The sequence below is a fragment of the Vicia villosa genome, unplaced genomic scaffold (assembly GCF_029867415.1).
Source record: "Vicia villosa cultivar HV-30 ecotype Madison, WI unplaced genomic scaffold, Vvil1.0 ctg.000114F_1_1, whole genome shotgun sequence".
NCBI lineage: Eukaryota > Viridiplantae > Streptophyta > Magnoliopsida > Fabales > Fabaceae > Vicia > Vicia villosa.
This window is the reverse complement of record NW_026705022.1, coordinates 661,466-685,405: the sequence shown is the minus strand read 5'-3', so window position 1 is coordinate 685,405 and position 23,940 is coordinate 661,466. Positions and strand designations below refer to the sequence as shown.

The 23,940-nt window shown below is 29.8% G+C and overlaps 3 protein-coding genes across 4 annotated transcripts; 1 reads left to right on the top strand and 2 right to left on the bottom strand.

The window, feature by feature from the left end:
• Positions 1-2,635: 2,635 nt before the first annotated feature.
• On the bottom strand, positions 2,636-6,427 carry LOC131624307 (phosphoglycerate kinase, cytosolic-like). Of its 2 annotated transcripts, none has more exons than XM_058895253.1 (14): positions 6,317-6,427; positions 6,027-6,199; positions 5,895-5,941; positions 5,480-5,744; positions 4,993-5,336; positions 4,599-4,884; positions 4,454-4,521; positions 3,997-4,248; positions 3,846-3,921; positions 3,683-3,759; positions 3,543-3,592; positions 3,384-3,468; positions 3,204-3,302; positions 2,636-3,109 (listed from the first exon to the last, which is right to left on the bottom strand). In XM_058895253.1, exons 2-14 carry the CDS (start codon positions 6,178-6,180, stop codon positions 2,855-2,857), a joined length of 2,058 nt encoding a protein of 685 aa, XP_058751236.1. In that variant the 5' UTR covers positions 6,181-6,199; positions 6,317-6,427; the 3' UTR covers positions 2,636-2,854. The 2 variants fall into 2 exon arrangements, with proteins under 2 accessions (XP_058751236.1, XP_058751235.1); XM_058895252.1 differs by having other exon boundaries at positions 6,027-6,233; positions 6,317-6,390.
• Positions 6,428-15,759: 9,332 nt separating this feature from the next.
• Positions 15,760-17,483, bottom strand: LOC131624306 (uncharacterized). The gene has a single exon (XM_058895251.1). It carries the CDS (start codon positions 17,116-17,118, stop codon positions 16,378-16,380), a length of 741 nt encoding a protein of 246 aa, XP_058751234.1. The 5' UTR covers positions 17,119-17,483; the 3' UTR covers positions 15,760-16,377.
• A 1,069-nt stretch (positions 17,484-18,552) lies between these two features.
• On the top strand, positions 18,553-19,107 carry LOC131624380 (uncharacterized). Its single transcript, XM_058895331.1, has one exon. The coding sequence runs from the start codon at positions 18,553-18,555 to the stop codon at positions 19,105-19,107; it is 555 nt and encodes a 184-aa protein (XP_058751314.1).
• The last annotated feature ends 4,833 nt before the right edge of the window (positions 19,108-23,940 follow it).

Below are 23,940 nucleotides of genomic sequence, written 5' to 3'. Positions count from 1 at the left end.
TTGATATGAAAAACCAATTGTTTGTACTATTTTGAATGACCACTGTCAAATTCAATTACAACCATATATACAACATTAGATTAGTGTATATTATCACCCTGAATTGCTTCACACTTAGAGGCCTTACATTTAAGGGACTGTGGTCTGTCACGTCTCTCGATTTATCATTTTCCCTTACATCCTTCATGCTTGAGGGACTTTGGACGATCATGTTTCTCATTTAACTGCCTCTCCTTTACAAGCCTCTTGCTTGAGGTCCTGGACCGTTATGTCACTATTCGAGCTCAATAAGCACCAAGAGTTTTGGTGCATGAACTTCGAACTTGTAAGCAACGTATAAAGTACTAAAAAGAAGTAGGGTGAGGTCATGTGAAAAAAACATGGGAGAACTTTCCATGTCCCATCACTTCATATGGGGCTACGTGTTAAGACAAGTTCTAAGTAAACTAATAGAACTTTCTTAGTCATAACTGAATAATCCCAAGTCCCACTAATTGGTTAACTCCATCTCTTAAATGAAAGAGATTACTCATCCACTATCCCTCTACTAGATCAAGGTAGAATCGCGTATGATGGAACCTATAGGCGAATTAACTGTTCTTCCTAGAGAAGGACCCAAGTTATAAATATCTAACTCAACAGATAGGCGAGGAAATCATTTTTCTACATATTATAACCATACAACTTCATGTGTATCTTAACGCAAGCACCGTAACTCCTATTAAACTTATCGCAAATACATAATATAATTCTTAAATCAATCTTCATATACCAAATTTAAAACTAATCACAGTTGCATTTTGAATTCAAAATAAAAATAATATTTATCATTATATAAATCCAAATCTAAAGTACTAAGGGTTAGATTTTGCATACACAATGTGATGAACTAAATTTTGAATCCCAACTTTCCATAAGAGATTAGAATCTTACAATGTAACTAAATAAAATGTAAACCCTAACTAAAAGAGATAGTGTTTTTGTCTCCGTCTCTATTGAGATTACTTGCGGTTGAAGGAACTTATAAAAAACAAAATTAATAGTTATAAACTAATTATTAATTACAAAATTTTTTATCAGATATTTTTCTAAAATATTTATCCTTAACAAGTCATACATTTTTCAATTTTAAATCCACAATATAATAAATAATAAATGGACTCTCTAAACTAAGGGTCTGATAAAAATAGCGGTTAACGGATAAACTAGCTGATAGCTTATAGCTTATGACAGATGGCTGATGACTTATAGCTTATAGCAGATGGTTGAGACTGATAACTTATAAGCTCATTGAATTATTTGGTAAAATTAGCGGTTCAATTAACTTATAAATGTAAAATGACATAAAAGATATTTAATATATAATTATTTTATTTTAAATTAAAATAAATTATAAGGGTTAAAAATTGATTTTAATTAAAATAGTAAGGATAAAAAAGGAAGAAAAAGTAATAAGCTATAAGACATAAGCTAAAACGCTATTTGAAATAGCGTCTGAAAAATAAGTTATAAGTTAGTAAAATAAACTATAAGCTCGTGATGAAAAGACCGTTACCAAACGGGTCTAAATTATCATATGAGTTTATAAGACACAAGACATAAGTTATAAGGTCAAAAATATGTCTTACCAAATAAAACCTAACTATATCATTTTTATTTGTTTTTTTTTTTTACAAATGTGTTCTCAACTAGTCTTTACAACTTAATATGTATTTGCTCTGAATTTGACGAAAAAATAGTTTTGACTGAGTAAGATTTAAATTTATATATTTTTCAATTATAAAATAATTGAAAAAGGTGGAATATTGGAGGCACTAGTATCTACCTCCAAATCTGTCCGTGCTCCCAAACCTACCCATTGAATTTAGGATCAGGATCCTCTCCTGTTGTTTCTCTACAGCCATTGCTTCAGTTGCAATCTTGACCCTTGAGTTCTCTTTAATGCTACTTTTTTATTTAAAATTTCTTTCCTTAAAAATTTGTGGTGGTTGGATTTGAAACATGATGGGAGACCGAACAAAAAGCGCTGGAAATGATCCATGCGCTTGAATTTATTATATATTTTATTATTTAATTTTGATGATTTAGAATATTAAACATATGATAAATACTTTGATATTTTTATTTATACTTTATATATATATATATATATATATATATATATATATATATATATATATATATATATATATATATATATATATATATATATATATATATATTTTTTTTTTTTTTTGAAATTATTGTATTTTATTATTTATAATATAATTTCATTTGAAAAACAAATATTAAAAAAAATTATTTTTACTACATAAATGGTAGCATTATATAGATGTTAGAACCTAACCTAAATCTATTTTGAACGAGTTTAAATTTTAATTCTTCATCTTAATTAGAGATCACGATAATAAAGGAAATTTAAATTTGATTATAAGGAGGTAAAAAACATCCCTAACACTTAAATTATACATCATGAATATTAGTTGATGTTTTGATACACTTAAATAACATACATATTATTCCAAGATGCATTAGTTTAAAAATCATATTATACAATAAAATGTGATAAAAATATATAGAACAAAACACATAGAAGAAACGGTTAGACAAACATGTCATTGTCTATCTTTCTACCGAACATGTATTCAATATTTACTTGTTTTTTAGACAAATATGTTTTTTCTTCTATAAATCTGTAATCTTAAAGCTTTTGCAAAAAAATAGTAATTTTAAAGCATACAATGAACAACATAAACTCAAAATTAGTTTGTGTCACGATATGACGATTAACTAGTTAAGCTTGATTTATAAAATAATCAAACTTGAGCTATGTATAATTCAATTGGTTCATGAATTAACCAACTTTCTGAATCACATCATTTGAAACTGAAACTTCACTTCTTATCTCAGATGATTTAGAAAACAACATTCGATACATAGGCGCTCCACGCTCTAAAACATGTTTTTCCCAATCTGACTTAACTCCAAACGGGTTTTCATCCAGCCATTCACTTTGGCCATGTTCCATAACAAGCTTATTCTTGCTATATCTTGAAAATTGCTCTTTCATTCTCATTGCTACTTCTTCTACATCAGATTGCAAGAAGACCTGATCAATGTTGAGAATCTAATCAAGCTCAATATCATTAAACTCAAAACTACTCAAAGAGTACAAGTGAAGAACTTCTTTAGAGTCTAATTACCTTTCCACCAGATGCTAGAAGATCCACCACTGCTTCGATTAAAGATCTTTGCAGCATTCTCCATCTATGTTCAGGTTTATTGAAATCAGGGTTTGGACACTGCAAACATAAAAGAGAACGGCATCAATGAAAACGTATACATAGCAGAACTAATGACATAGAAGATAACGGTGATAGTACCTGTATTGATACAAGAACTAACTCTCCTGGGTAAGAAGAAACAATTGAACGAAATGTCGATGTTGCATTAGTAGCAATGAAGTGCCTAAAAATAGAATAGATAAATCAGGAAAGCCAAGCATAGGAAGTTAAACAAACTGTTGAAAGCAACAGCATTACCCATTCTTTATGCCAAACTGTTGAGTAGAATCCAAACAGCGCAAAACAAGCTGCAAAATATATTAATCGTTAAAGAAAAAAACAAGAATAGCGAAAGAGATTAGGAACAAACAAGGCAGGTGATGTAACAAATATGAAACCTTTTCATTCATTTCCAAACCGAGAAAGTTCAAATCTTTCCTCCTTCTAGCCATTTCAAAAAGAAAAAGTCCATTGCCTGTCATTTTGAGATCAAATGTGAGTTTGAGAACTAATAGATATGCACATAATAAATATTATTACATATAAAAAAAATAAAAGTACCACTTCCAATGTCAACCACAAGAGATTGAGTTGGGTCCGAGTAAACGCTGTTCCACTTGATTTCAAAAGGGTACGCCTGCAAAATGTGTCACTACCATATGATTGGATTATAATCTTGAAATTTAGGGTAGAGGATTAAATATAAACATACTCTATCGACAGCCATAACACCGGGGAGTTTTCTTCCTTTGAGAAATTCCCATACTACTGAAGCATTCTCAACCATGTTTATAGATGATAGTGGACTTGTTTCTTGTGTCACAAGATTGCATGCTGTAGTCCCAACAACAGTTGTTTCACAGTTTTCTTTGCTTAGTTGATCAAGAATTTTCGCCAATTTAGATCCTCCATTTGCGTGTTCACTTCCATCAGCAAGTTTCACTGGACCAATCCAAAGTATTTTCTGTAATTGAAGCAAAAACCACTATCTAAAAATGAAAATATTACTACCAATTGTAAGTATCAATATTGTCAACTGCGGATATTGGAAAATAGTGCATTTTTCAAATTCTACGACGCTATAGTCATTGTTTTACAACACTTTGTACTAAACATCATGCCGCACGGGGTTCGAAATCGCACAACTCATAAGTAAATTACTATTTTACCTTACAATCTGTAAGAAAGGAACCGATTTCATCCAATGTTATAGGTCCAAGGTCAATAGGCACCCAACCTAGATCAAAGTTTAATATGGATCAAATTTATTTGCTGAATAAGACAATGAATTTATCAATTTGAAAAGTATCTCACCATCCAAAATTCCAAGAGAAGGAAAAACATGCGATTGCTTTGGATCATTTTTATTCCTGCACCAAAAATCCTTTGGATACAATATCTTCACATTGTTATCGCGAGCAAGTTTCAATATATCTAGAGCTTCCTTTAATGCTTTATGGTCGACAAAATCAACGGGAACTTGTACTCCTAATGCGTGCATTATTTGAAATGACATCATTCCAACAAAAACAAAACCTTGGCATCTGGAGGCTAAAAACCGAAAGGAAGCTGCTTTCTCGGCAAGATTACCCCCTCCTATCTGAATTTTATGAGAAACAAACGGTGAATAACTTTATCGATACACGATACTAGAATTAGAGTTTGTCTTGAAGAGTTATTTCTTGCTAAGACAATAGAAGAGGCATACAATTGCTACATACGGTTTCTTGTTGGTTTCTGCTAAGTTTTTCACGAGACGAAGATTCTCCTCAAAGTGAAAACCAGCTAAACAAGCATAGCAGAAACGAGTAACACCAACGGTTGATGCTAGAACTTTATGAGAGTTCGAGAAGGAGTCGTTGACAAAGATATCAACTCCTGTCGATAATACTCTAGAAAACTTCAAACAATTAGCAACTTCGTCTTTGATATTATAAAGACTCTCAATAAGATAGATATTCTCTTTCTGGAGGTCTTTAATCTCTGATAGCTTCTTACAGAAAATGCCTTGCAGTGGAACAACTTGTATTTGGAGAATTCCTGATAAGAAATCTACAGCATAGAGATAATCATTTCTCTAGTATGGAAGTTCAATAAATTAAACTACAATTGCTATAACCATTTCGTTCCCATAATAGCCAAACTTCACGTGGAAAATAAACACAAGGATTGCAAGAAAGGCTTTAAGAGAGTACCTACAACTGATTCAGAGTGAAATTCTGAAGTATTTGTTTTGCAATCACTTACTAGAATAACTTTTGCTTCAGCTTCATGTAAATATTTAATTGTAAACAGTGCATTAAAATCTGATTGGTTCTTCTGGTTATGCTCTTGCTTGAGCAATATGTTGGAATCAAATCTAACCATGACGACTTTTCCGAAAAGCTCCTCTCTAGGAAATTCTCTAAGAGTTTGTATATGAGGAATACCATTCAACTCTCCTCCATTATTAATGTAAACCTAACAACAGCAAAATTACACAGCTAATAACACATCATTTCATTAAGTCCAGAGGGTTTGCATACAAGCGTGTGTGCTAGAGTCACATAAAGTTAAGGAATTGAAAGTTAGAGAATCCATTTCCAAATAACTTATAAAGTGTATTATTACCTTATGGTTGAATGAGTTGATAACATGACCTGTTAACTCTCCATTACCTGTCAAAATTAAAACATCAATTGAAACACAGAAATAGATAACATATGGAGAATAAAAAAAAACACCATAAGTAAATAAAATAACCTTGAGTGGCACAAAGGGCACCGTTATATTTCTGAAATTTGGCAAGGTTTGGAAGATAAGAACATGCTTTATGTTTAACCAACTTGGTGGAATCATAGAAACATGAAATGTTTAAGAAAACTGGTTGATGACGTATGTTCATAAAGTGAGCCATGAAATTTACAAGATTGAAACTGCAAATAGTGAGAAACAAAGCAAAACCGCATTCTGTAAGGAAGATATAGTTAGAAGCAGCATTGAAGTATGAAGGAAGAAGAAGAAGCAAGAGATATGTAGGAAGTGAAATTCACCTTGTTAGAACTTGAAACTTGAAAAACTTGTCTCTTGTTCATTGTTTCATTTCACGGAACAAAGTGGAGAAAAATAGAAGATAAAACGACGCGCCAAGTATGTCGTTTTCGTTTTTAATCATATAAAAAATGATTATGGATATAACTGGTTTTATAAGCGGTTATGATAAATTGTTATAAATTGGTAATGAAATTGGAGAGGTCAATAATCCAACTATGAGTATTCCTAATCACAGCAATTAGCCATATATCTGAGTGGTCTTATGATTGAGTTTATTTAATAAGATATAAAATATATTTAAATATATATTTTAAAATAAAAAATAATAAATAAATTCAATTGAATTAAAATTCAAAGAGAAAAAAAAGACTTGCGAGATGAAAAAAAAATTTAATATTTAAAAATAAGAATTTTATTTTTTAACTTAAAATAATTAGTAATTAAAATAAAATATGTACTGTATTGATCATAATCTGTAAAATAAAAATTTTAGTTGATACAACATAAAATGTATTTATATATAAATGTGAATTTGAAATGAGTTAATTAATTGTGAAATAAAAAATAATTACGTAAACTCAATTGTATTAAATAATCATGAAAAAAAACTCATGAGATGAAGAAAGACAAATTAAAATGATTTTTGAAATAACGATTTATTCTTTCAAATCAAGACAAATTGTTGACTAAAATAAAGTAGACAATGTGCTGATAATGACCTTTAAAATAAAAAAAAATTTGATGCGATATAAAATGTATTTAGATACAAATATAAAATTTAAAATGATTTAGTTAATTACAAAATAAACAATAATCATATAAATTAAATTGTATTAAATAATCATACAAAAAGAAGAAGAAAAAAGAATCGTGAGATGGAGAAAGAAAAAAATTAATATTTAAAAATAAGAATTTTGTTTCTCAAATTAAGACAATGATTGATTAAAATAAAATAAATATTGAGTTGATAGTGACCCGTGAGATAATAAATTTTTTATTTTATTAAAATTAAAAAATATATTATTAGTATTTTTAGTGATAATAAATAAATAAATAAAAATAAAAGTGAGAAAGTGTAGGAAAAAGAAATGTGAGAAAATTTTGAAATTTTAATCAAGAGATATATAGAATGTGTGTATGTAATATTTAATTCTGATATAATTGGCGAGAGTTGAAAAATGAATATCATGTGTCATGTTTTAACAGGAGATGAGAATGGAAAAAGTAAACATTACTTGATTACTTAAATGTCATTTTCTTTGTGTATATAACTTGTGGTGAAATAGCGATTTAGGGAGTTCATGCAATTGATTCTTAATAGATAGTAGTAGGTTTCTTTTCCCACCCTTATGACGTGGATCACAACTTGGAAAATCCAAAATTGCCCTCAATTATTTTTGGAGATACATCTCTGGACGCACCATGTATCACCTTATCCTTCGTAAATTAAATAGACATTCAATTTTTGTCACAAAATTAACTCGAAGATGCATCTCCGAAAACATTCATGAGTACATTTTTTAGCTATTTTAACGCAACGACCCTATTTTTGCCAAAAACTAATTCAAAGATGCATCCCCGAAAATATTCCTGAGTCCATTTTTAGTTTTTAACGCAGCCACCCAATTTTTGCTAAAAATTAATTCGAAGATGCATCTCCGAAAATATTCCTGAGTGTATTTTGGCTATTTAAACCTAAGGAGATACATTAAGATTAAAGACTGATGAAGAGTTAAAAACATTGATTGAGAATATGTGCCAGAATGAGTACCACTCAAGTGAGGGAGTAATAAAACAAAAAGGTATCATGCACGTGATTCAACCATAGATTTATTAGCTTAGATAGAAGAACTTACAAAACAGTTAGCTGCAGCATATCTAGCCCAAGAAAATGTTAGCCAAATCCAGATGCTTCATTGTGATTTTTGTGGAGGAGAACATGCAAATGGTAACTGTACAATAGAGGTTGAGAGTGATGAAGTTCATAATGCTAATTTTTAAAAGAATTATTTGTATTCCAATACATACAATCCGGGTTGGAAAGATCATCATAAATTCTAAGGGACGAAAATAAAAAACTCGCTAACTTACAGGGACCAAAAGTGCATTTAAGCCTAGTATTTATGTACTTTTAGGTTTGAAATAAAACTCGTTTGATAAAAAAGCAATCAGTGATCCTTGGGAGCATCTCTCTAAATTCTACGATACTTGCTCGATGTACAAACCAACTGACGACATCTCATTCGATCAGGTAAAATTATGTTGGTTTGGTTTTTCTTTGATAGGTTGTGCAAAGGATTGATTGCAATGTATTCCAAATTTTTCGCCCACCATTTCCGCTTATTTTGAAAATGGTGCGTCCGAAGATGCATCTCAGAAAATTGAGGGCATTTTAGACTTTTCGCCAAGGGTTTGAGAGAACCTATAAGGGTGAGAAAAGAAATTGCCAAAATAATTAGAGTCACTTTTCTAATCTAAGGTGGTATGTTTAGATTGGTGGAATGAGATAAAATAGAATGAAATGAAGTAGTAAGTAATGAGATTTTATTGTTTGAATTTGTAAAGAATGAATGAAAAGGAATGGAACATGATGGATTCTATTCCATTTCATTAAATTCAATTCTCCATTTTTTGTTCCATTTAATTTAGGATGCACGTGATGGAATGAAACATTTTAATAAAATAATCATTCTGCTCCGCTCCATTCCTCTCTGATATGTTCCATTATGCTATACTCCATTATGTTCCATCAATCAAAACATAACTTAAGTAGTAGAGAATCACTATATAAAAATTCAAAAAATTCGCCTTAAATCCATAAATGTATTTTCAGACGCACTCCAAGTATAGAATTGTGGGCATTTTAGACTTAAGAAGAGATGTGATTGGTCCAAGTATAAACAATCATCTCATTCGCATGGTTTAGAATTGTACTTTCAACACATTTCAAGAAATTCAGATATTTCTCACACACCCTTATGAAACGTATTACAGATTAAACATATATTATAATATTTCATGCATCCATTATTCTTTCCAATATCACATTAAATTTGACCATTTTCTCATCTTCCCTATTGATTTGGTTGGTCCCTACCGCATGCTTAAGTCTATTTCTGACATTTTTTTGTTATGTGATACCTACAAATTAATGCATATGATGTAGATAACACCTTTGCAATTGAATTTATCGATGTAGTATCGCGTGTAAGAACAAGATTTGGTTCTGCAATATATCTCTAGGTTTTGATGATAACAATGGAGTATTTGTGAAAGAACTATTTTATATTCTGATGTTTATTTTTGTGCAAGACTATGTTTATTGAAGTAATAAGATCAAACAAACATTATCAAGATGTGTGCTGAAGATATTATGCGAATTACTATGTGTAACACAAGTCGCAAGCATATTGAAGAAGCGAGTATGCTTCTGTATCTAATCACAATAGAAAAAATTTAAGGATGTATGATATTGCTGCTGCAATGCTCCTATGGATTCCATTCTGAAAGTGGTTCTAACTCTGAAGCAAGCAAAGATTCTGAAGATTATATCTTCAGAAGAATCAAGTGCATTAAGACTCTGAAGACTTAAGGGTCCTAAAGATTGAAGCTCTGAAGACTAAAGGTTCTGAAGACCAAGTGCTAAAAGGTTTTAAAGAAAATGTTCTGAGTGAACAAGGTTCTAAAGACTTTGAAGACTTGAATTTCTGAAGATTAAGGTTTCAAAGATAAGTGCTGAAGTTTCAAAGACAAGGTTTTAAGCGACAAGTTCTGAAAAACTGAAGACTTAATCATATGGAGATTAAAGTATCATGACTATACTCATGCTTCAAACATATACCATCAGAAGCCTCTGAAGTTCAGAAGACAAATGTTACCGTTAACAATGATAAGTACACAGTACGAAAAAGGTTTATCCCACTACTTCTCCACTAGCTTGAATTATGGAAAAGGAAATACGTGGCAGTACTACTCTCAATCATTGTGTAACGACTCTTTTTCAATAGCCATCTGTCCTTCAACGACTCTAATTTTCATGGCTATATAAAGGAGAGGATCATATGCTTAAGGTTGTTGTTGGTGTTCAATGTTAAAATGAAAGTTGTCACTGTTAGAACATAACACAACCACTAATAAGTATAACAACAACAAGAACGACTGCTGATCAAATGGCTCTTTAATCATGTTTTTGATTATGAAGATGATCATGAAAGCTTCAATTACAAATTCACAACATGAATATCATGCTCTGAAGTAATCATTGAATTAAATAGAGTAAGGGTTGCTGTCCAGAATACTCTAAGGTGAATTAATATGAGGAAGTTCTTCTCTTTGCTACATCAAGATAAACAAAACGTCCTGAAGCTTATAAAGAAGAAGACGTAAGAAATTCAAGTGCTTTGGGTTGTTGTCTGCGAAGAAGCTACTTGAAGAAAAGAAGACCACGCATTGAAACACAATGTAATATTCTTAGTGTGTATTAGGATCTTCTAATGTAATTAATTGAGTTTACGCATGCTTGTGTAGAAGAATTATATGGTAAATAATCCTTGTAAAAACAAACAGTTGTTTGTTCTTTCTAAAGGACCAGTTGGTCAGAAGCTTTAGGAAGGTTATTAACAATTCTTCTAAAGGATCAGTTGATCATAAGCTTTAGGAAGGTATTGTGTTCCTCAAAGGACCGGTTAGGTCAGAAGCTTTGGTAAGACTAAGATGGTAGTCTTAGTGGTGGTTAGTCATAACAGTTGTTTGTGCAGATTGTAATCAATTTGGTTATAGTAGATTAAGTCCTTGAGTTCAAGGCAAAATCACCTTGGTAGGATGGACTGGACTAGCTTGAGGGTTTCTCAAGTGAACCAAGATATATCGTGTGTTATTTACTCTTGCTTATGCTTTACTTTACTTTCATGCTTCTGCAATGCATTTGAAAACATCACTTAACACAACTATGTTAAGAGACGGAAATTTTGTCAAGAGTGAAAAACCCAATTCAAACCCCCTTTTCTTGTGTTTTCCTCACACCTTCATCGCGATCATTGACAGTTACTTTGACTATGTTTTCTTGTCCTTCAACATAGTTTGACACACTTTTGAAGCCCAAGTAACATTGTCCTCTTTTTTAATTTCCAAAAATGCAAACCCAAGTAAAAAAGTCATCTCCGTAGAAGTAACACCAACAGATTCCAAAAGTGAAAGCTTGTACTTTTTGGTCTTATATGTTGAATCAATTATGAGCACATTGGAAAATATGTAGAACAAATGAATGGAATCAGATTAGTCCAAAATGTATCTCTAATTATTTCTCCATCCTCTCACACTTTGTACCTAGATACATAATGATCTTCATCCAAAGGCTTCAACAATTGTTGCATTTCACCTCTTGGATCTCTTATCTGCTTGTCGTTTCGGGCACAATCATTGTATACTTTCTTAATATTTGAGACCCTGTGAGGTTTTTTCCATTTCAAAGTTGCAAGTATATTCCAAACCCTGGGTAATTTGATTTGTAACACATATTCAGATAAAGGAGACACAAAATTTGGTCTATGAAGGCCTATGTTCAAATCATTTTTGGCTAATATTTGCTTCACAAAATTATTTATATGGTTATGTCAAACAAAAATATTTTTTTCGAACATTTCTAAGTACATGGTTTGCATCCTGGTTTATTTGCACTAAGACTACTCCAAGGCCCTCTTGCCCATGGCGCCTTCAACTACCCAAGGTGCCAGTGTTTTTACAGTTGTTGCTTGTCGTTGATGCTGAATGTGTGGCAACTATTGGGTTGACACTCGAGGGCACCAAAGAAATCAGCTATTCGACCCATATATTGCACCAATTACTGGTAACTATGAGTGGTGTTCTGAATCAAGGGATTGAACATTGTACCTATTTGTTATGTGAGCAAATTAACTATTTCATGGTTGCTCTCATCCATCTATTGCCTCAAAGATTGGAGAGTGTTATCGGTCAAAATTTGTAGTCATGTAGGAGGAAAAATAGGTCCCCTGAACGGTGGCATCACTCGACCAGGATAATTCACTACCGACCCTGATGGTAAGTAAGGATTACCAGGGGAAGCGATGTTCATTTCATTATTTGCGAACGTGGATACACTAGGTTGAATGCTTGCCATGACTGATTGTGGCATACCATAAGGTTATTCGCTACCATTTAAAGGAATTGAAAAATTTAAAGGGAAATGGGCCTATGTTCTACCGCCACACTTTGGGGCGCCCTAGGGGTATTAGGTATGCTCGACACTCGTGGTGGCGTAACTACGACTCCCTATGGTGCAGTCAAATTAATTACTTGACTAATGGTGGAAGGATTTTCTTCCATCATAGTCGAAGTTCCTACTGCATCATGTGACATTATGTTCACTTTCTCTTTTGTGTTTAGAGGGTTCTTCTTGGGAGGGAGATTGTTTCTAGGTGGTGGACTTGCCATTTCTAAAAGTTTTTAAAGCTCGTCAGATGCACACTTGCACAAATAACAACATTTCACATGCGAAGATTTTTTTTTTTGTAAATGAAGACACACTTTCTGTAAAGGATCTTTTAAGAATTTCACACACAAAAGGTTCCCACAGGGCGTGTCAATTTTTTACTGGTATTTTTGGTAAACAAGCGCTAGTTTACAAAGATGGTTACTTGCATAATCGACTAGAAAATCCCAGGACATATTTGTGTAGGAATTCTTATATTTGTTTAGAGTATCTATTATTTCAATTGTAAAATAAAAAATAGGTTAAAAGAAAATCACTGTCTGAGTCGGGTTGAATGTAAAGTAAAGGAAAAGACTATAAAAAGGTAAGTTAAATAAAATAAATTGCTTCAATAATATGCATAAGAAATGAAAAGATGGTACACATGATCATGCGTTCTCTCATTGACTTGTTTCTCTTTGAGTGTGGATACTTTAAGTTTTGGAGTGTTGTATATGAAATTTGTGACCCCTAATCTCGACATCGGGATTACCTATATTATATATACTATACTATACTTGTAATTATTTTCTATGATTGCTTCCTACATGCTCGACACGTATCCTTGTTACGTGGCTTCGATGTTGATAGCTTACTTCCACGTGTCTCAGGCGTCTTAAATTTTGTGCGTGCCTGTTATTTGATCTTAACATTTAATAAGCAAAGTAACTGCTCGTAGTCGAAATGACTGTTGTATGGAAAACAACGGTAAAATACGCCAAGTCCTTTAGAATGAGACAAAACATTAGTACGACTTCGACTAGCAATTGTCGACTGCCATACTACATTTTCACTACACAATAGTCTTTCAAATCTAGACCCCACTTTTAACGTCGAAATTCTCAATTAACAACAACAAGATCTTTTATATAATATTTAACATATATAATATATATATATATATATATATATATATATATATATATATATATATATATATATATATATATATATATATATATATATATATATATATATATATAGAGAGAGAGAGAGATAACATATCATATGAGAATGATTAAGTTATATGAGAATGTGAGAATGTAATAATAATCATTGGATTTATATTTAATTGTTGATATTAAAATATATTTTTTAAAATTTGATTAATAATTTCTCTTTCCTCTTAATGACACATGATTTATTAAAGATCACAATTTAATCTCGACCATTCATTTAATCTCAAACTTTATAGGAATGATCTATATGATATTATGTTTCAATCCAACGGTTGAATTTAAAAAATATTATTTCGAGATGTAGTTATTGAACGAGTGTAACTCGTGGTGTAACTCTTCGGGTGTAATTTGATCCCTCCTCATATATATATATATATATATATATATATATATATATATATATATATATATATATATATATATATATATATATATATATATATATATATATATATATATATATATATATATATATATATATATATATATATATATATATGTCGTGTAAAAAGAATAATCAAATTAAATATATCAATAAATACAAATGAATTTATTAATATTTAGGACTTTATATATCTAACTTGAATACATGGAATGGAATATCATTTATTGTAAATTAGTTCAACAAATTTTGTACATAAAGTTTACCTTAAATTTAACACAGCCACGTCATATAAGGTTTCATAGACTTTTTTAATAACTTAAGTCTAACCTATTTAATCAAATAGGTTTTTAAAAAAGTTTAAGCCTAATCTTTTTATTAAATAGGATAGGTTAAGTCAAACCTTGAATACGTCAGGTTGTAGGCTCCTATAAGCTGACCTAACCTATTCTCATTCTTACTTGCAGTATAGGAGACAGAGAATGAACCAGGGGACCAAATATACTCAATAATTTAATGGTTTGTAATTTGTCAACAATAATATTTGATTATGTATTTTAATTGAATTACAATAGTATATGATTTAGTTGAATAACAATTATGTAATTATGTATACTTAGTATAAATAATTTAAAATATATGATTTTTAAAAAATATCAAATTTATAATTAATTAGTGCCTAAGGATTATTACATAAGCATACTTCCGAATTACTTCCTGAATTGGAAAATAAAAACACTACTATAAATTTGTCCAAAAGTTATTGCAAATTACACATTCACCCTTTCATCAATATAGAGATATACTTTCAAAATAATTTTCAATAAAATGACGTGGATCACTGGTTTACAAATGAATCTGATGGGTTTATGATACGTAGGGAAATATATTTTTAATTTTGAGAAAAACAATTTTAGTTTTTACAAAGGTGGTGGTGGGAAGAGCAGCCCTTGAACTTATAATAACTACACTTTTATAATAAAAAAACCTACAATATTTCACTTGTTGAACATTTTTTTTTAATAATATTTGACTATGAATATTTTATGCAGTATGTATACTTAAATTTCCCTTTCTTTGACAATTGAATACGTAACATTCAAACATGGGTAACTTTGATCATTGACTTTGACTTTACAAGAACTATCTTCACACACACACACACATATATATATATATATATATATATATATATATATATATATATATATATATATATATATATATATATATATATAAACTTTAAATTTTAAATAATAAATATTTATTTATAATAGTGACCGAAAACAATAGTTGATTCCATTTCTTCAGAGTATGTATTGATTCATTTAAATACAAAAATATATCCCACTATACACCTTTGCATTGCCTTGGTTCGGTTGGACATATCAATTTCAACTTTTTTTTCACGGGATCAAAACTGCATTATAGGAATAGTGGAAAAAACCATTTCACATGTGCATTTTGAAATAACAAGGGCCATCAATCATATCATATAATAAATAATTATGAACCACCCTAACCAAATGGGGTAGGAGAGAAGTAACATGTGCATCTATATTTTAATTTAAATCTCTTGTTCATACATAATAGAAGAAAAACATACACACAAAGTACAAATGATAAAAAGAGAAAAAATCAGAAAAATTAATGTAATTACAATTTGTGTGAACAAAAGGAAGAGGAAAAAGAAAACAATAACAAATGACAACCATGAAAGCAACATTAACCTGTCATTCTGTGTCCCCTAAATCATGTGCTTCAATAACATCATTATTTGTCCATTCCATTCACAACCATCTTTTTCTTATCACTTTGTCTTCTTGATACAAACATTTAACCTTTCAAAACTTTAACTTATACAAGCTACACCTAATTTTTCTTATCATAAACCAATCCATGGAAACATAACAAAAAAATTGAAACGACCCATTTGTAAATTAATACAATTTTAAATTCGAAAACAACTATTCTTTCGACAAATTAGTAAAATTATTGTGATGAATCTAATAGAAGATTTACAATGTAGAATTGCATACTAAAACACATATTACAGTTGATGTGATCGAATGACCTAATCATCAGTGTCAACTGACTAAAATTCACATCTCAGTTGATGTGATCGGAAGACCTAATTATCTGTGTCAATTGACTAAAATTGATATCACGATTAATCGGAAGACCTAATTATATATAATCTGACTAAAACTTATATTGGTGTGATCAGAAGACCTAATTATTTTTGGAGCATGTAATTTGTTGTTTCTTCTTATTTCTAACTTTCGAAAAAATTGAACCAAAACCAAAAAGACTTGAACAAGGAACATTCAAAAGAGGATTAACCCTAACACTATTATTACCATAAGCTCCACCATGGCATCTCTTAACTTGAGCCTTTTGATGATTGCTTGAACCAAAAGTATAAGAGGATCTTGAAGTTGAAGAACTTTTCTTTGAAGAACCAGTTGAATGGCTTCTAGAAATAAGTGGCAAAGGACATAAACTTCTACCATATCCACTTCCACAACTACTACTTCTCTTAAATCCCCAAAATGACTTATTTGAGCCATGCTTCTCATCCACTTCATCATTGTTCAAATCTTTCACATCCTTTGTGATCATTTTCTTTGAGCTTTTGCTTCCATTTGCATAGAGTGGTGGTAAGGCATAATGTTGAGGTTTTGTTGGTTGAATTGTTGCTTGCTTCAAAGGAACATTTTTTGTCTTCTTCTTGATTTGAGTAGGAAGAATGATACCATGAGAAAAAAGCTCATCAGCTGAAGATGATTCATGTTCTGAATTTTCATTGACACCAAAATCAAAATCAATGCTTGAATTTGAATTAGATGAATTTGATCTTAAAGGGTGTTTTTCAATTGGTATTGGACCTTTTTGAGAGAAATCATGTGAGAATGAAATTCTTGGACTCATTGAAACAATATTACAATTTTCTGAACAAATTTCAACAACCATTTCATAAAACTAAAAAAGAAAAAAGAGATAACAAAATAAAGTAAAAATCACACTCAAGATTATAAAATGGAAAAATTGTAAAAAAAAAAAAGTGATTTTTTAATGAGAATTTGAATAGAACAATAGAAGGCTTAAAAGGGTCGCCAAAACTATAAAAGTTAGTAAAAAAAAGTGAGTCAAAGAAATAATAATTAATAAGATGAAAAGAAAATTGAATTGGGGAAGATATGAATTATGAAATGAAATCAAAGTTTGGAACTTGTTTGTTCAAAGTTGGAAGAAATATATTATACTGAGAAACCAAAGTTTGAGATTTTGGAAATGAAAATAGTGAATGGTTTTGGAAAAGTTTCAAAGAGGTTGGCAGTGAGAAAAAGTGTTTGAATTGTGAAGAATGGTTCAACAACTAAACCAGTAAATAAGAAAATCAAATTGACTACGAAGACGAGAATATTAATATAAAATCAAATAAACTATGGTAAGAAATATAAAAATCAGGCCACTTTCCAAGAATAAAATATGAAATTCTTTTAAACTTATTTGACTTATTTTTTTTACTGAAAGTAAACTCATTTGACTAAGGATAAATATATGGCCGTGTTTGAATATGTTGTATTGGTTGGTTATTTGTTGTGTTATATACACGAGGGATATTCTTACTCCAAGAGTAAGTTATCAAGACTTACTCCTCATCATGATCATTGATTCTTTTCAATCTAATGATTAAAATTAATAAGTAATTAAATATGTAGAGAGAAAAATAATACTCCTTAACCTTAACTATTAGATTGAGAAGAATCAATGGTCATGATGAGAAGTAAGTCTTGATAACTTACTCTAGAAGTAAGTATATCCCTCCTCATATATATATATATATATATATATATATATATATATATATATATATATATATATATATATATATATATATATATATATATACATTCTTTTCACTCCAAGAATAGTTATTATTACTTATTATTTTTAACCATTAAATACAAATCGGTCAATTGTCTCGATAAATGGCATCTCAAGTTAGTTCAAGTGGGGATTTATAGGTAATATTGTAGATAACCCAAAAAATGAAATGTTCAAGGCCATCTAGTTGAGAAATATAGTGGTTCCTTCTAAACCAATCATCAGTCAGGAGAAGAAAGAATCGAGTGAAGTTGAGAACAAGAAAGGAAAAGAAATGGTAGTTGAGAAAAATTCCGAGGGAGAAAAAAGTGAGCATGAGAATTCACCTTTCATAAGAACAAAGAAACATATCTTGAATGAATAAAACCCTGGGCTACCCGACTACATCAAACCACCTTATCCAATTCTAAAAAAAAAACGCCTAAAAAGGAAAAGAAAGTGAATCCGTTTAAAAAGTTTATGGAGATGTTGAATTATATATAAGTCAATATTCCATTTTGTGAAGCCCTTGAACAAATGCCTATTTATGTGAAGTTCATGAAAGAGATCTTATCGAGAAAGGAAAAGTTGAAGCTTGATGAAAACACCACTTTGGCGGAAGAGTGTTATGCTATCATCCCGAGGAAGCTTCCACAAAAACTCATTGTTCCAAGTAGTTTTATTATTTCGTGTTCCATCGGTTCGCTAACCATTAATCACGCATTATGTAATTTAGGAGCTAGCATCAATCTAATGTCGTTATCCATGATGAGAGAGTTGAAGTGTGGTGAACCAAAGCAAACAAATATGATCTTGGCACTAGTTGATCGCTTGATTACATATCCATATGGAGTGCTTGAAGATGTCCTTATTAGCGTTGATAGGCTATTGTTTCTAGATGATTTCGTAATTCTTGACACGTCTAAAGATTTTGAAATATCATTAATGTTAGGAAGGAAATTCTTGGCAACAAGTAAATCTCTCATAGATGTTGTACTGGGACAATTGATACTAAGATTTAACAAAGAAAAAGTTGTCTTCAATTTGTTTGAAGCACTAAAGCCCCACAAGGAAATTCCTCAGTGTTACTAGGTTAGTTATGTGAAAGAAAAACTGAAAAAGCTCCATGGAAAAAAGATGGTAAGAAATCCTTTTAGGTAGAACAAGAAGTTGCGATGTATAAATCTCGTTGGAAATGATTGCTAAAAGTGAAAAGAGAAAAGAAGAAAAATTAAAGTATATGAAAAGTTGGCTACTGGAATCAACATGTGTGTGTTGTGGCCACAATGAATTGCACTACACAGTGATGCATCATAACGCGGGGACAATGTAGACGTTGAGAAAGAGACATTGTCCTGACCATTAGGGCCTACAGTTGGCCATCGCGTCGCGATGACATACAACACGCGCGCGCGATGGGCGCAATTAGAACTAATAAATTGCCACTTTTGACAATTTCATCCGTACACCTTCTATTTTCTAATATCTTATACTCAATTTCTACTAATTTCCTTGCAATAATTGTATTATTTTTCTTGTGTGATCTTATGCAGATGGAACCCAAAAGAATCTGACTTACTCAAACCATTTCATCATCCAATCCACCTACACCTAACGTCTCAGCCTTTCCAACACATGTTTTTGCTTCTGAAAAGGACCAAGAAAAATATCTCAGAGTCAAAAACTACAATGTGGTAATGGAGGGAAATTTTGAATATAACAACTTGAAAGGATATGAGGAGTTGGTTGTTGTATTAGAAGAAATAGAGGGGACCTAATACAATAGATTGGTCCAAGAAGCCAACCAATATATTAGACTTGAGTTTTATGCCAATTGCGCTTATTGTCCATTCAATGAATACATATCATATGTGACAGGTAAGAGCATTAACGATAGATATGCTATAATTAATTATCTTATTCAACTTCAACCTCCTCCTAGGTGCCAACTTTAAGCTAGAGAATGGGGAAGACAATGTTGGGAGAATTCTGTCACCTTGGGTTTCAATGGGTTACTATTAACGACAAAATATCGAGGTTACGTTGGGAGATTTGTACCCAATACCCAGAGCTTGGACATCCTTTGTTGTTCAAAAATTAAAGGTTGATTCTAACCAAACTGAGTTCATAATGAAGATATGCAATGCTCTTATGACATCTTTGAACCGTGAACCGATTAATGTTGAATTGTTGATTGTGGAAAACATCAAGTACATGGATGACACTCCGCAAAAAACTTATGAACATTTGTATATTATTAATTAATTATGCAGGTTAGCTGGAGTGCATGCTCAACCTAATGATGTGACAATGAAGATCTAGAACAAGAGTATTATCTTGAAATAAACCAACCAGAAGGAGTCCTGCATTAACAGCAAGAACCTGACCGCTTGTAAATACTTGAGGAGTACGCAATAGGCACGACGAGTTCGGCAAATGAATTCTTACCCAACTTGTATGCTAACCATCCCAGATTCAGACAAAATTATCAGACCTCTATGAGGAGCAAACAGATCATATGCCGGTCCAGAACTTACGGGAGAAATTTACTGCATCTGCAGTTATCGAGACCTATTTCCCCGAGAAAAATCAAGCCTTAGAGAATATGAGATCTGAAATGAGGAATATTTGAGTCAGACAAAATCTGCAATTTCAGGACGATATTTAGGATCTAAACAACTAATTCAACTTTTGCAACATGTGACTTAGGAGTTTTCATTTTTTTTTTAAATTTCCCTTTTGTACTATGATACAAAGAAGAGTACTAGCTAGATCTTTAGAAGCTCCTCCCCTTGTACTTTTCTATGTTCGAAATTAATGAACTTGTTTGCTTCTGTTGTTTCTTTCAGTTTTAATTTGCTACTTACTATTTTCAGTATGATAAAGAAAAGAAAAATTCACCAGAGAAAGAAATAATGAAAGAAATCAACACTGAATTTTTCTAGATACCTCAGCTAGTAAGGTTTGAGCCAAATATTTACACTATTTACTTTTCCTTCTTGTGAGAGTATCCATACATTAGTTATTTTCTAGAATTGCACTATTTCTAATTTTGAGTCTATTGGTCTGATAAATACACATTGAGGAAGTTGTTTGTGAAAACTCCGAGTCTTTTTAAGCCACCCTGTTTCACTACTTTGAACCTAAACCATTCTTTTGGTGACAAAGCCTTATTATATAGCCACTTGACCGAAAAGATAAATTATTTCCACACTCTTTAGAGTTAGGTATAATTAATTGTTTTACTTGTCTGATGCAAAAGAATTAGTTTGAGGTTTCTCTAAGAAATTAGTAATGAAAAGTTTGGGAATTGGGTTCTAAAGAAATTAATCAAAAGAAAAGAAAGAAAGAAAAAGTTAAAATAGCTTCTTAAAAAAATGTGAAAAATAGGACCAACAAGATGCAACTCTCTAATACCAAGTGAATTGCAAAAAAGTGATATGGAAGGAATTAGATTACATCGAGAAAATTAGGTACCTAAATCCAAAGATTTAAGCCTACTATCATAAACTATCATACCTTGACATAAGTCACGCTACAAACTTTAAAAGACCTCAAAAGTGTTTGTTTAAATATGACTTTGATTTATTTGATTAGAAATTTTTTTAAATTCATTATTAAATGTTTTTGTATGATGATTGAGTGATTATCCTGTCAAATTGAGTGCATATATGTGAGATGAGAGACAAGTTGAGTACTTATATGTATCAAAAAAATTTTTTTTTGAGATAATTGGATTGAAGTGGGGAACAAAAGTGTTGATTAGAAGACATAAAAGTGATATTCATTAATAAGGGTACGTATTTGAAATTCGGGCGAAATGTTCAATATACAGAGAAGTTATTTGAGGACAAACAAAATATTAAGTTTAGAGTTGTGATGATAGTCTTCATTGCATGATTTTTATGAAAAAAATTTGGATAAATTCAAAATATCATGTCTTGAAAAGTCTAAGTACAAGACTTTACATATAAGTGAGAATACATCACCCATATTTATGAATTAAAGAAATATTGAAAGCAATAAGATTTTTATAGCTCATACATCTGTTATTTTTGTGCATCACCACATTATCACAAGACAACCAATGTGCATCACCACATTATCACAAGACAACCAATGGGTTCCTCTTATGTGAGTGTTTGATTTTCCTCCACCATAATAAGTTCGTCATTTTTTTTTTCATTTTCATCAATTAGAGAACGATAAAAAAAATATACTCATGTAGATTGTTCTACGAGTTAATTTTCTTTCAAATCCTAGATTTAACTTTTTCTTATGAAAATTGTCCTCTTACTCTTGTCAAGCATAAATGGAAGCCTTAAATTCTTACATGTTCCAAGAACAACCTAGACACCAAGAATACCAACAAAAAAAATCTAATAATTTGTAAAAGATTACTTCAAAAGAACTCCGATTTTTGAAAATCAATTGTTTGTCCTTCATAAGTCTCAATAATGTTTTTTTTATGGTTGTAATCTCGTGTGGGTATTGAACTTGAATAATAAGAAATAGTCGTTTGCAAATCTATAATATAAGAAAAATTGTTGTTCTGTAAATTATAATTTTTTTTTTTATCTTAGTGTAAATTAATAATTTGAAAGCAAAAAATGTCTTTTGTTGATTTTTTCAAACTCATTTTTCACTTTCCAATTCACTTTTTATTTTTCACCTTTCACTTTTCACTTTTTATTATTTTACTATTATTATTATTATTATTATTATTATTATTATTATTATTTCTAATAAATTATTAATCAAAATATTCTAATAAATTATTTTTTAATAAAAAAATTATTATGATTATTTTAAATGATTGTTAATAGACATTTAAAATAGTATTTAATTTTTATTTTAAGATATAATATTTTTTTAAAATAATAATAATAATTTTAGTTTTTTAAAAAATTATTTTAATTAAAATGAATTTAAAAATATATTTGTAAAAGTATGTTATTGGATAAATAACAAAAATGTGTGTCACTTATCATTAACTTTAATTTATATGATTTAAAATATTATTATATTAATATATGTCATCCATGAAGTTTATACAATTAAAATAATGTTTGCATAATTAAATATTAAAAAATTATTTGTTATTGATGTCATTTCACAAATATATGTTATCAATGTAAGTAAGATATATATATATATATATATATATATATATATATATATATATATATATATATATATATATATATATATATACGGGAAAAAGTGTATTACTTATTCAATTGTAACATACTACTATTATTTATAGTCAAAAATTCTATTAGTATCAAACTCTATTGATTTTGATATTTTTGTAAATGATACCCAAACAAAAATAATATTTATATACGGGAAAAAATATATCATGGATCTAAATATTTTTATATACGAAAAATAGTATTTATGATCCAAAATTTTTTTATTCAAAAAAGGTATAGGAAAAAAAATTATTATTGATCTAAATATTTTTATGTAAATGATACCTAAACAAAAATAATATTTGTATATAAGAAAAATCTATTAATGATCTAAATATTTTTATCTATGAAAAATTGTATTTATGATCCAAATAAATTTTATTTAAAAAATATATTATTGATCTAAATATTTTTATATACGAAAATTTATAATTGATTCAGATATTTTTGTCAACGATACCTAATAAATAATATTTGTTTATGGGAAAAATCTATTAATGATCTAAATATTTTTATATATGAAAAATGGTATTTGTGATCTAAAAAATTTGTATTAAAAAATGATATACGGGAAAAAAATTTATTATTAATTTAAATATTTTTATATACGAAATATACTATTAATCTAGATATTTTTCTAAATGATACCTAAATATAAATAATATTTGTATACGAGAAAAAAATTATTATTAATTTAATATTTTTATATATAAAAAATAGTATTTATGAT

Bases quoted from the DNA above. Each gene is read 5' to 3' on its own strand.
- LOC131624307 (XM_058895253.1), bottom strand. From the start codon at position 6,180: ATGGCTCACTTTATGAACATACGTCATCAACCAGTTTTCTTAAACATT. The intron at 4,885-4,992 runs GTATGCCTCTTC...CATAAAATTCAG, and splicing joins AGAAACCGTATGTAGCAATT to ATAGGAGGGGGTAATCTTGC. The intron at 3,922-3,996 runs GTATGTTTATAT...CACATTTTGCAG, and splicing joins GTGTTATGGCTGTCGATAGA to GCGTACCCTTTTGAAATCAA.
- LOC131624306 (XM_058895251.1), bottom strand. From the start codon at position 17,118: ATGGTTGTTGAAATTTGTTCAGAAAATTGTAATATTGTTTCAATGAGT.
- LOC131624380 (XM_058895331.1), top strand. From the start codon at position 18,553: ATGCCTATTTATGTGAAGTTCATGAAAGAGATCTTATCGAGAAAGGAA.